Genomic DNA, 14,248 nt, shown 5'->3' with positions numbered 1-14,248 from the left:
CTTTGACAAGAAACCTGCATGTGGGTTATGTGCAAAGGGCTATCAAAGTGTCCAGTAGAGACAGAAAAGCCTTTCCAGAGGAGTTAGCATGTGAACTGAGACTTGAATTGGTGAAGTTGGGTAGGAATGGAGAATAGGAGGAGGTGGGTGAACACAGACAGGGCATAAGTAAGGGCACAGAAGCACATATGTTCATGGCATTCAAAATAGTCAGAACGAAAAAGCCCTGAGGAGGATGAAAAAGGGGCTGAAGGTAAGAACATACAAATATCCTTCAGGTTGCAAAGACTCTAGACTGATATATAAAGACAGACTTTATTCTGTAGGCTGTGGGGAGCCATCTAAATTCAAATCTGAAAGTGGTATTTATGTCAGTGTTAGGTGGGTTTGTATTAGGTGGATTAGTTGGCAGCAGGCTAGAGAATAGTCAAAAGGGTTCTTAACCTTTTAGAACCCTAGTTGTTGTTTCTACCTAATGAGCTAATATTCATACCTGTCCAGCTACTTACAGGGTTTTATGAAAATTAAAGAAAAAATGTATATAAAAAGCACTTTAAAAAAAAAAGCACTTGAAAACTTTATAGCTGCCCAAAGATTGTTATTGTTGTTAATAATTTTTCCTAGAGTTAGCTTAAAATAATTTGAGATCTTTTAATGGAACCAAAATAAGAGAATTTGTCTCCTTCACTTTAAAAAAATCTGACAGTCATTTTGGTTTCTTGATTTAACTAGAAAATGTGGGTAGTTGGTCTCAGGACACTCACGTGTGAGATTTGCCTCCATGGAGGTTGAAGTAGGCCTAGACTCAATAATTTTAGAATAGCTTCTTTGGAATCCTAAGACCCATGGTTGATTCCAGATAGATTCGGGTTTATTATCTGTGTACAGGAAGAAGATTGACACACCCACTAGGATGACTAAAATAAAAAAGACAGACAAAAGTGCTGATAAGGATATGGAGAAATTGGAACCTTCATTTTTTGCTAGTAGGATGTAACACGATAACAGCCACTTTAGAAAACAGTTTGATAGTTCCTCAAAAAGTTACACATCACCTTATAACATGAATTTTAACTTCTAAATGTAAACCTAAGAGGAATTAGAGCCTATCTATGTTCATGTAAAAACTTGGACACAAATGTCCATAGCAGTATTACTCATAATAGTTAAAAAGGGGAAACAGCTATCAATTGATGAATGCTAAACAAAATGTGCTGCCTGGATACAATGGAATGTTACTTGGTCATGAAAAAGAATTAATTTCTGATACATGCTACAGCATGGTTGAACCTTAAAAGCATTATGATAAGTGAAAGAAGCCAGCCAAAAGATCATATATTGTATAATTCTGTTTGTATGAAACATCCAGAATAAGCAAATTCACCAAGACAGAAAGTAGATAAGTGGTTGGTAGGGGTTGGTGGAAGGAGAGAATGGTGAGGTAGAGGGTGACTGCTAATGGGTGTTGGCTTCTTTTGGGGGCGATGAGAATGTTTTAAAGTTAGATACTGGTGTTGGTTGCACAACTTCGAATATACTAAAATACCACTAAACTATATACTTTAACAGGATAAATTTTATGGTATATAAATTATATCTCAGTGAATTTGTTAAAAAAAACGAGGTACAACAAAAAGAAAAAACTTAGGTCAGTATATCTGCCTATGTAGAAACAGAGGTGAGTATCCAGTGATAATTATTTGAGTATTTCAGGTAGTTAGCACCGTGCCTGAGCATAGTAAACACTGAAATCTTTGTTAGAAGAACAAATACTATGTTCGTCTAACCAAAAGAATCTTGGATATAAATTATTGCGGGGATGTAAGGCTAAAAAAAAAGTGGGAAGGAAAAGCTATTAGAAATTGTAAGAAGACTCAAAAGGTAGTCAATTCTAAAATAAATATAAAAGATCAACATATTTTCTATATATTTGCAATAATTCAGTAAAAACATAAAAATATATTACTAACAAGAGCAATATAAAATAAATAAGAATAAACTTAGCAAGAAATGTACAAAAGCTTATGTGGGGGGAAATGACAGAATATTGCCAAGGGACATCAAGGAAAACTTGAAGATATAACATGTTCATGAATGGGAGGACTTAATATTGTAAGGTAATTATTCTCCATCAAACAGATCCATGTATTTTAGGTAACCCTGTTTAAATCCAACAGCATTTTTGGGTGAAGAACTAACTAAATGATTATAATGTACATCTAGAAGAAAAAAAAGGTTCAAACAAATCCAAGAATAGTGAAGAATATTTGAAAGATTATGGAAATTTTGGGATTCCCTGTAGCTCAGATGATACAGAATCCTCCTGCAATGCAGGAGACCCAGGTTCGATCCTTAGGTCAGGAAGATCCCCTGGAGAAGGAAATGGCAACCCACTCTAGTATTCTTGCCTGGAGAATCCCAGGGACAGAGGAGCCTGGTGGGCTGCAGTCCACTGGGTTGCAAAGAATCAGACACGACTGAGTGACTAACACACACACATATGGAAATTTACTATATTAAAGAGTAAAGTAGATTTATAAAGCTATACTACTGGCACAGGAATAGCAGACAGATCATAGAGTGAAATAATGGGAAAAAATACTAATATTTATTGAGCATTTACTCTGTGTTTTGTGGGTACTTAAGTACTGTACAACTTTATGAGGATAGCTACCATTATTAACTCAGAAAAGAAAACAGATTGAGAGAGGTTTATTAACTTGCTCAGGGTTATATAATACATGGCAGAGCAAGAATTCAAACTTATGCTGTTTCAAATTCATTGTTATTAATTAACAAAGTTGAATTCTTGGAGTTTAACTGTATGTAAATGAGTTTATTGGAGAAGGAAATGGCAACCCACTCCAATATTCTTGCCTGGAGAATCCCAGAGACGAAAGAGCCTGTTGGGCTGCCGTCTATGGGGTCGCACAGAGTCGGACACGACTCAAGCGACTTAGCAGCAAATGAGTTTATATAAAAATACTTAGATACAAGAATGTTATTTACAGCATTGTTTTAAGAGCCAGAAGTTAGGACTAATAACCTAAATATCAAGCAACAGCTGTGCTGTGCTGAGTCTCTCAGTTGCATCCGATTCTTTGTGACCCCATGGACTGTAGCCCACCAGGCTCCTCTGTCCATGGGTATTCTCCAGGCAAGAATACTAGAGTGGGTTGCCATGTCCTCTTCCAGGGACCTTTCTAACCCAGGGATTGAACCCAGGTCTTCTGCATTGCAGGTGTTTTTTTTTTTTACCAGCTGAGCCACCAGGGAAGCCCATGAATACTGGAGTGGTAGCCTATCCCTTCTCCAAGGGATCTTCCCCACCCAGGAATTGAATCAGGTTCTCCAGCATTGCAGGCGGATTCTTAACCAGCTGAGCCACCAGGGAAGCCCATCAAGCAACAGAGAATAAAATATAGTGAACTTCTACAATTAAAGACTATGTATAGTCATTTAAAATTATGTAGAAAAATTCTTAATGACGCAGTAGTAAGGATAAATATATTAAACTGAAAGGTGGATTACAGAACAGTATAGTATACGCTGTGATCCCATTTAAAAAGTATATATGCAGAGAAAAAAGATAGAGGGGATTTATTTCAAAATGTTATTTTCTTGAGTGGTGATGAAATTGTGAATGATTTCTATTTTCTTTTTCTTTATCAATATTTTCTATTTTTCTGCAGTATGATATATTTAATTGCAATGAAGTTATTGTGTCTGTGTGCTTTTTCAGGGGGAGGTGTGTGAGTTATTCACCCTGCCAGCTGGCTTAGGGTGTCCTCTGTGCTCCCCTTCCTCATAGAGATCATAGTGTGTTATCATTTACCCTTCTAACTCTATAGAGCCTGAAACAAAGTTTGGTGACAGTCACAGTTTCAGTCAATCAGTATTTCATTAAGAAAAGAGGAAACAGAGCGGGAATGAAGGGAAGAAGGAAGGAGAAAGGAAACCACCCTACAGAGATATGGATCTGAGGTTATTTTTTCAGCCTCATTCCCCAAGATCCAACAGTAGGTGGTGGATGGCATATTAGTCATATAATTCTTTATACTAATCCAGGAAATGAGTTGAACCACTTATCTTTAAATTCTGATTGTGGAACACCAAACATATATGTGAAGGAATTTACCTGCTAGAAAAAAAGAGGGGATAGAGTTCCTATGTTTTGAGAGGCCAGAGTGAATCTTCCAGAAATTATTAAGACAAATGAAGCCTATTTCAATAGAAAGTGCTGCTGTGCCACCCACTCCCCAATTCCCCTTGTCCTTCCACTGGTTGTATGAAAGCCATTTTCATCAGAAGATCTGGCAGACGGGGGAGTTGCTGCCTGGCTACCTTTTGGATTTTCTGGGTTAAAGATCCTAAGGGAGCCTGGGGACTGCCTGCTGCCCAGCAGCTCATGTCATATATCTGCTTAAACATTTAACTTGGGGGCAAAGCCAGAGGAATGAACTTAATATAACTCTGTGTTATTTTTCTTTCCAGGAAGGAGAGCAGTTTGTGAAGAAAATCGGTGGTATTTTTGCCTTTAAGGTGAAGGATGGCCCTGGGGGTAAAGAAGCCACCTGGGTGGTGGACATGAAGAACGGCAAAGGATCAGTGCTCCCTAACTCAGGTCAGTGCAGTGATGACTTCATTGATAAAGCACTGACAAGTTCACAAAGGAAAATAGGGGCCTGCTTTGGTGTCCCCAAAAGGGCTGGCTTTAGAGTTATAGAACCTTGTCAAGGACTGTGGAATCTTTGGGACTAGGAATAGGTCCTAGCTGTTTCCTCCCAAAGATTGAGAGGCTCCATCACTGTTGCTAGCGTTAGGCTTTGGAATTAGACAAGCTTGGGTTTAGAGTCTTGGTCCTGCCACTCGCAGATTCTGGCCTTAAATTATTTCACTTCTCCGAGCTTTGTTTTTTTTTTCATTTGTAAATGGGAATAATAAATGGTTCCTATTTCATAGGATTCGTGTGGGGATTAAGAGAATTGTCTACTAATTAACCTGTGAAGCACATGGGTCAGGGTATGGCTACATGTCCTGAAAAGACCTGTCTCTACTCACTATCTCCACTTCCTGTCATCTCAGTGTTTCTTGAACCTACTCCAGTCAGCCTTTGTCAGCTCATCGTTATTCCAAAACTGTTCTTGTCAGGGTCACAAGTGACCACCATATTGTTAACATCAGTGGTTAATTCCCGGTTCTTATAATATTACTCTTCTAGGCTTTCTTCCTACCTATTGAGTGTTCCTTCTTGGCCTCTCCCTGTTATTTCCTCATCACTAAGAGTATAAATGTTGGTGTGCTCTAAGGCTCAGTTCTATCTACATTCACTCCCTGGGGCTCTCATCTAATCTCATGCTTTTCAAGCCATCTCGACACTGATGACTCCCAGATATCTTAGTGTGAACTCAGACATTGAACTCCAAGGTGTATATCCAGCTGCTTAACTAACAGATTTACCTGGATACTTACTAAGTGTCCGCTGATATTCCATTTTGATAAATTGCCCCTTTGTTTAACCAGTTCCTCCATCTAAAATCCTTGAAGTCATGCTTGGCTCTTCTTCTTTTTTTTATTGAAATATCATTGACTTACAGTGTTGTTCCAGTCTCTGCTGTACTTACCATGTGATTGGCCGTAGTCTTCTCTTTCTTACTACATCTTCCTCACTTTGCTCCAGTCACAGTGGCTTCCTTGCTGTGGCTTGAATGTAAGGTATTCCCAGTTCAGGAACTTTCTACTGCCTAGGATCATCATCCCTCAGATACCGTCATGGCTGGTCCTTGGATTTGCTTTGGATTTTTGCCCAAATGTCACCTTCTCAGTGAGACTTTCCCCAGCCACACTTCTAAATCACACCTCATTACCATTCCCTGTTGTCCTTTTCTGCCTTACTTTTCTTTTTAGCACTTACCTCCATCTGATATACTGTATCTTATTTATTTGCTTATTGTCCATCCCCACTTGAGTTGTAAGCTGCATGAAGGCAGAGCTTTTGCCTCTTAGGTTCACTGCTGCATTCACAGTGCCTAAAGAAGGCAATGGCACCCCACTCCAGTACTCTTGCCTGGAAAATCCCATGGACGGAGGAGCCTGGTAGGCTGCAGTCCATGAGGTCGCTAAAGAGTCGGACACGACTGAGCGACTTCACTTTCGCTTTTCACTTTCATGCATTGGAGAAGGAAATGGCAACCCACTCCAGTGTTCTTGCCTGGAGAATCCCAGGGACGGCGGAGCCTGGTGGGCTGCCATCTATGGGGTCGCACAGAGTCAGACACGACTGAAGCGACTTAGCAGCAGCAGCGGCAGAATAATATCTGATACCTGGTAGGCCTTCAATAAAATAATAAAAATGAACAGCAGAGTGAATGAGGGATGCTTAGTAAGCATTCAGTAAATGGTGGCTATATTGTATGTTATGTTTCTCTCTTTGGAGAGAACCTGGTGCAATTGAGAGAAGTGATCGAGGGACACTAGCTTTTTTGAAAAAAAAATGGAAGTCACAGCTATGTTTTAGAGGATGAAGCTGCTGCATTAGACCTGATGAATTAGGAAGGAAGAAATCAGAGGCAGAGAGCGCAATTAGGAGAATGGATGATACCACCATCTAAGTAAGCAGAAAGGATAGCTTGAGTGTTGGCAGTGAGAAAAGTGTTTGTTAGGTGGTTGTCACCAGGAGTGTTTGGGGTGAAATTGATGGTACCTGGACTGTGAAGGAGGAGGAGCTCTATCAATACTCGTAGGGTTATTAAGATCAAATAAAGTCCAGGTATGTGAAGCTCTCAGCATAGAGAGAGCTCAGTAAGTGCTGGTATAGTAACAGCAGCAGCAGCACTTTATTTCCTAAAGTCACTAGGAGTCCTTTCTTGGAATATTAGGATCTAATCCAGCTATGAATCAAGTCCAGCTATCTCAATTTGCTAACTTTTTTTCTCTCTGCTCTTTGATGTTATCTATCTACGAGAGAATTTTTTCTGAATTATAAATACCTTAATGTTTTTTAAAACAAAATAGTATTAATATTATTAGTTTTCTACAAAAAATTAAATACTTAGATTTACACTTAAAAAACATGTACAGAATCTATATGCTGAAAATTATAAAACATTAACAAAGAAAATCAAAGAAAACCTAATTGAATGGAGGGAAATAACATATTCTTAGATTGGGAGACTCAGTTGAATAAAGGTGTCACTTCTCAAATTCATCTATGGACTAAATACAATTTCTGCCAAAATTCCAGCAAGACTTTTCTTAGTCATAATCAAGCTTATTTAAAAATTTATATGGAAAATCATAGGCCCTAGGATAGTTTAAAAATCATTACAAAAAAATAATAAAGTGGGAAGACTTACTCTACCTGGTATTAAGGCTTATTGTTATTATTTTTTTATTATTGGAGTGTACTTATGTTACACTACCATATCAGTTTCTGCTGTGTAGCAAAGTGAATCAGCCTTATGTAAACATGTTAGTGTTAGTTGCTCAGTTGTATCTGACTCTGTGACCCCATGGACTATATATAGCCTACCAGACTCCTCTGTCCATGGAATTCTCCAGGCAAGAATACTGGAGTGGGTTGCCATTCCCTTCTCCAGGGGATCTTCCCAACCCAGGAATTGAACTCGGGTGTCCCACATTGCAGTCAGATTCTTTACCATCTGAGCCACCAGGGAAGCCCTATACATATACATACATCCCTTCTTGTTTGAATTTCCATCCATTTAGGTCACCAGAGGGCACAGAGTAGAGGTCTCTGTGCTACAGTAGATTGTCATTAGTTCTCTATTTTATACATAGTAATGTGTATATGTTAATCCCAATCTCTCAATCCACCCTACCCCTCCTCCCCATAAATAACCTTAATTTTTAAGACTTTAGACCTTTTTTCATGTAATGAGAAAATTTTGTTACAGGCAAAGATGGAATGGCCATTAAATCACAGTCCTTTTAAGGGTTACCCCTGCATTCTAAGACATACAAAAATTTTTAATTTCCAAAATTGTTTTAGTTAATAATACGGGCATCATATGCTTTAATAGTTTATCCCCATCCTAGTCCATTTGAGCTGCTGTATTGAACATACCACAGCCTGGGTGACTCATAAACAACAGGAATTTATCTGTCATAGTTCTGGTGACTGGAAGTCCATGATCAGAACATTGCTATGGTCACATTTAGTGAGGCCCCTCTTCCTGGTTCATAGCCAGTGCTTTCTTATGTGGGCTCACATCGTGGAAGGGCTCGGAGTCTCTCTGAAGCGTCTTGATAAGGCATAAATCCCATTCATAAGGGCTCTACCGTCATGACCCCTGAAGGCCCTCCATACTAATACTATAGCATCAAGCATTAGGATTTCAACATACGAGTTTTGGGGGATACAGACATTCAGACCATAGCAACTGCTATTTTTTTTTTTTTTTAATTAAGGCAAAGATTAGCTAACTGTTGGGCCATAATTTGATATTATTAGTTATCAGTTGTAGTGCTATTAGAGTACTGTTGTTATACTGATTACCTAAAACACTGACTGCTGAAAATTTTAATTTCTTGGTGAATTTTTCCTTTTGCACTTGAAACCTCTCATTTGTCCAAAGTAAACATGGCTGATTTTGCAAGAAGAATTTATAGAGTCTTTGTGATATGGCCTTTTTGCCGTTATATTTTGATTATAGTATTAAAATTACTATTTTAAAAACTTTGTTTTTATATAAGTAATACATAATCAAGTGTGAAAAATTTGGAAAAGATAGAGAAATAAAATGAAAAAATTACTCTCCTATAATCTTACCGTCTATATCAAGAGTTGACAAATGATGGCCTGTGGGCCAAATTCACCCCGCCACCTCATTTTTTGTTTTGTGTAAAATTTTTTTGAGGTCTAGCCCATAAAGAAGGGCGTAAATCTGAGTGTACAGGCAAATAAATGTTAACAAATGAATACATTTCCCAGCTCAAGATGTAGAATGTTGCCAGCACTCTAGAAACCTCCCGCATATCATCTCCCATCTCTAATCATTCCCCAAAGGAACCACTATTCCAAGTTCTATCACCGTAAGTTGAATTTTATTTATTTTGGAAATTCATATAGATGGAGCCATACAATATTTACTATTTGAGGTGTGGCTTCTTTCATTATTGTAAGATTCATTATATTATTGCATGTAGTGTTAGTTCATTTTTACTGTGTGAATGCATCAGAATTTATTTATTCAGTTCATGGTTGATAGATCTTTACATGTTTCCATTTTGGAGTGTTAATGAATAAAGCCATTACAGACATTCTCATGTGTGTCTTTTAGTGGACATACGTACTGATCTCCATTTGGCATATAACCAGGAATAGAAATATTAACTCATGAGCTACACATAGCCAAGTTTCCTTGTGGACATACTGTTTTAATTCTCCTCTGTATTACTCTTCAGTGTTATATGAGAGTTTTATTTGCTCCACATTTTTGGCAGTACTTTGGTAATTTAGTTTTTTTTTTAAAGTCAAGCTCTTTAAGGTATAATTTATGTACAACAAAATCTACCTTTTTTAGATTACAATTCTATGAATTTAGACAAATGCCTACAGTTGTGTAGCCACTACCAAAAATCAAGATACAGAATATTTCAAAAAAAAATGTCCTCGTCTCCTTTTGTAGTCAATCCCCTTCTCTCATGCTCAAGCCCTGGCAACCCCTGATCTGATATCTGTCCCTGTGGTTTCAGTTTTTCCAGAATGTCATAAACTGCAAATGGAATCATAATAGCCTGCAGCTTTTTGAGCCCACTTATTTGACGTACTGTCAGTAGTTTGTTCCTTTTTGTTGCTGAGTAGTTTATCCAGTCACTGGCTGCTGTATATTTGTCTTTTTTCTAGGTTTTGGCAATTTGAATAAAGCCACTATGAACATTCACATACAGGTTTTTGTGTGGATTTATGTTTTCATTTCTCTTGAGTAAACACTTAAGAGTGGGATTACTAGCTAGTGTTTTTAGCTTTCTAAGAAACTTCCAGGCTGTTTTCTAAGGTGACTATAACATTTTACAGTCCCTCTAGCATTATATTGACCTTTTAGCTGTTCATCTTTACCAGCACTAGGTATTTTTGAAGCTATTCATTGTAGTAGGTATGTTGTAGTATCTCATCTATACTTTCAATTTGCATTTTCCTGATGACTAGTGGAACTGAGCACTGTTTTGTGTGCTATCTTTGGCCGTTTGGAGATCTTTTGTATGTGCCTGTTTATTTGACCATTTTTGTATAATTGACAAATCATTAGAAATCACCCTTTTCTAATTGAGTGATAGGAGTTTTTTTATATTTTCTGGCTACAAGTTCTTTGTTAGATATATGAATTGCAAGTATCTTCTCCCTGTTGGTCTGCAACTGTTTTGAAAATAGTTTGGTTGGAATACAGCTGCATCCATTTGTTTATGTATTATCTGTGGCTGCTCTTGTGCTATAGGTGCAGGGATGAGTCATTGTGGTAGAGACCCAATGGCTCACAAAGCCTAAAATATATAATGTCTGATCCTTTGCAGAAAAATTTTGTTAAGCCCGGATATCGCTAGGTATACATCTTCTATTACCGCATGACAAATGACCACAAACTTAGTGGTTTAAAACAACACACACATTTATTACCTCACAGCTTCCATGGGTAAGTTGGCTGAGGACAGCTTAGCTGGGTCCTCTGCATAAGGTCTTGCAGGCTGCAGTCAGGGTGTTGTCCAGGGCTGGGTTATCATCTGGAGACTTGGCTGGAGAAGGGGTTTATATCCAAGCTCAACCATGTTGCTGCAAAAGTAACTTCCTTACAACTGTAAGAATGATAGCTTTAGGTTTTTTGTTTTTTTTTTTTACTGGTTATAGACCAGAATCTACCCTCAGCTCCTAAAGGCCAGTACCCTGCCATGTAACTCTCTCCCTGTGCAGTATATAGTTCACAGTATAGCAGCTAGCTTATTCAAGGCCAGCAGGAGAGTGAGACAAAGTTGGCCAGCAAAAGAGCGTCTTATATAATGTAATACAACACAAGAATGACAGACCATCACCTTTCTCACATTCTGCAGGCTAGAAGCAAGTCACAGGTCCTGACCATACTCGAGGGTAGAGGATTATACGAAGGCATGAATGAAAACCAGAAGGCAACGATCACAGGGGTCACCTTAGAGTCTGTGTGCCACAGTAGCTATTATTATTATATTGGTCTCCAAGTTTACAGATGTTTTTCCTATACATATATAATTGAATATCTGATTTTAAGCAAAACATGGGTTCCTGCTTACAGTTCGCTTTGTAACTGGCTTGTATAACAGTATCATGAACAGTATAGTATGAATATCTTTTCAGGTCAGTGAAATGTAGATCCTCATCATCTAATGGCTGCATTGTACCCCACTATATGAATATACCATGATTATTTAATGTGTTCCCTCTTGCTAAATCTTGAGATTGCTTGTGATTTATGCCACATTTTACCAGGCTGCTGTAGAGTGTATGTGAGTGCCCATACTAACACTGGGTGTGATTCTGTTGCAGTCAGTGACTTTTGACTAAAATGTACACATGAAACTGAACACTCCCCTTTTCTCCTTCTTTCTGCATGTCTGTTTTAGATAAGAAGGCTGACTGCACAATCACAATGGCTGACTCGGACTTCCTGGCTTTGATGACTGGTAAAATGAATCCTCAGACGGTAAGTATGATGGTGCTTATATCCTTGTATTAGGTGTGTTTTGGTTTTTCCCTGATGGCTCAGTTGGTAAAGAATCTGCCTGCAATATAGGAGACCTGGATTTGATCCCTGGGCTGGGAAGATCCCCTGGAGGGGGGCACTCTAATATTCTTGCCTGGTGAATCCCCATGGACAGAGGAGCCTGGCCGGCTACAGTTCATGGGGTTGCAAAGAGTTGGACATGACTGAGCGACTAAGCACAAACACACACACAGGTGGGTTTTAGCCCATTTGATTTCATCACCTGTCTCGGCCTCATCCCATAAAACCTAAAGAGGTCAAACCCACAAAACTCGGTGTTCCCCAAATGTCCACTTAATGAATGACAAACAGTTGTGGATCTAACCATGTGCCAGCCACTGCCTTGTGTGCTAGAAATGTCCAGATGAATAAGAAATAGTTCACTTGTTCAGGGCATCCACAATTTGGTACAAGACAGGTTTGCAGAAGAAGAAGTGCACCAAATAGCCATGGTGCCCTGTCTGGCTTGTGGTTGGGGAGGGTGGAAGAAGAGAAGCCGTATCTTCCTGGGCTGTCAAAGAAGGCTTCACAGAGGAAACAACACTTGGCTTTGTCCTGGGGGTGATCAGGAGTCAGCAGTGTACAGGTGGAGAATAGGAGTCACTCAGATAGAAGGAGGGGCTGGTGGTCACAAAGGCAAGACCTTCTACTTCCGTATCTTTGCTTGTGCTGTTTTTTTTTTTTTTTTTTGGTCTGAGCTGCAACTTCCTTGACAAACTCCTTGTCTTTCAAAATGAACTTAAGGACTTCCCTGGTGGTCCACTGGTTAAGGCTCTGCACTCCCAATTCATGGAGCTTGTGTTCAATCCCTGGTCAGGGAACTAGATACCACATGCTACAACTAAGAGTTCACATTCTGCCACTAAAGGTCCCTTATGCTGCATGTGAGACCCGACACAACCAAATAAATAAATATTAATATAACAAAACAAAATGAATTTAGATGTTATGTTTAAAGACTTCCTACCACACTGTTGGGGAGCTATAGTCAGTCCCTCTTCTGGGCCACTTACTGGACTGCTAGCCTAGCACTTGTCTCATTATGCTAGTCATAATGTGCCTCTCTCTTCCCATTAGGTCTAGATTGTGTTTGTCTCAAGGAAACAAACCACATCTTGTTCATCCTTGTGTCTTTAGAACTTAACATGGTGCCTGGTGTGCATGCATGCTAAGTTGCGTCAGTCGTGTCCGACCCTTTGTGACCCTGTGGACTGTAGCCTGATGGGCTCCTCTGTCCATGAGATTCTCCAGGCAAGAATACTGGAGTAGGTTGCCATGCCCTCCTCCAGGGTCTTCCCGATCCAGGGATCGAACCTGCGTCTGTGTCTCCTGCTTTGGCAGGCAGGTTCTTCACCACTAGCACCACCATTTGTATTTGTCTAAAATGTATTCATGGCCTGTATAGATTTTTCAGGCCCCCAGATTGTCTGGGGTCTTCTTATACTCTTTAGTTGCACAATGTTGAGTAAACTTGATATATGTTATCCATAGATAATACAAAGGAAACTAGGATGCTGCTTCCATTATAACCTCTTTTTGTTGTTTTCGACTCAGCCTGATTTGTTTCAGGTCTTGTTCCTGTGGTACCCTCATAATTCGAAAGACTGGATAAAACAACTAAATCTGACTCCTACTTGTATTCCTTTAAAAAATGCTTATACTAAGCACATTTCAGCTGATGCATTGACAAGTGAGAGACTTACATCTATGACGTTTCAACTGAATACATACATTGACACTGACATTTCCACCCACTGCGCCCTCTTCAAAATCTGGAAAGAACAGAGGCCACCAGTCTCAGCTGGCACGTGCCCCTTCCCACCCACCACCGCTCATGCCACTGTGCACTCCATACCCTTCCTTGGCAGCGTGGTCAGGCTTCACACTCAGCTGCCCTTGTTCTCTCAGTTTATCTGGTTACCACCCATTTGGAGAGTGAAGTGTTAGCTTGCTTTTCCTGAACACCTGTTAGCACCCAGAGGAATTAAAGATAAATGTGGGAGACCTTTGCGTTAATGTGCTAATGGTCGTATCTTCTCTAGAGTGCACAGGCTTTAGTAGTTGTGGTGCACAGACTTAAATTTGCCCTGCAGCATGTGGAATCTACCTGGACCAGGGTTCAAACTCATGTCCTCTGCATTGGAAGGCAGATTTTTAACCACTGGACTACCAGGAAAATCCTCCCAGGCAATTGTTAATGGAACAAGTTGTGTCTCTGCACTTGGGACTGGTTTGAGTCTCCTTATTGAGCCAAAGATTCACACAGGTGTCTCAGTCTCAGCAACCTGCTCTGCCTCCCTCTGTAGGGAATACAAAAAAGGGAGAAAAATGGTGGCATTTCATTGCCTAGATGCATCTGTAATCGAATCCCAAGTTTCTAAGTGTGTTACACATGTGCTTTTCCTCCCTGCTGGCAGACCCACTGAATGTGTAATGTTTTAAAATAAAATCAGTCTAGTATGAACCCACTCTGCCTAATATGTGGGAAATGTACCTCC

The 14,248-nt window shown here is 39.5% G+C and overlaps 1 protein-coding gene across 6 annotated transcripts in view; it reads left to right on the top strand.

The window, feature by feature from the left end:
- Nucleotides 1-14,248, top strand: part of LOC145504461 (sterol carrier protein 2) — a 112,534-nt gene that overhangs the window by 96,943 nt on the left and 1,343 nt on the right. For all 6 annotated transcript variants that reach the window (XM_081485281.1, XM_081485286.1, XM_081485282.1 and 3 more), the window contains 2 exons: nucleotides 4,495-4,624; nucleotides 11,611-11,690. In XM_081485281.1, coding sequence (XP_081341407.1) covers nucleotides 4,495-4,624; nucleotides 11,611-11,690 — 210 coding nt within the window. The remainder of the gene's footprint in view (nucleotides 1-4,494; nucleotides 4,625-11,610; nucleotides 11,691-14,248) is intronic.

This window comes from Giraffa tippelskirchi, chromosome 5, assembly GCF_054371585.1.
Source record: "Giraffa tippelskirchi isolate mGirTip1 chromosome 5, T2T-mGirTip1v1.2.pri, whole genome shotgun sequence".
NCBI classification, from domain to species: Eukaryota; Metazoa; Chordata; class Mammalia; order Artiodactyla; family Giraffidae; genus Giraffa; species Giraffa tippelskirchi.
Note: the sequence above shows the minus strand (reverse complement) of the source record. Positions and strands in the feature narration are given on the sequence as shown.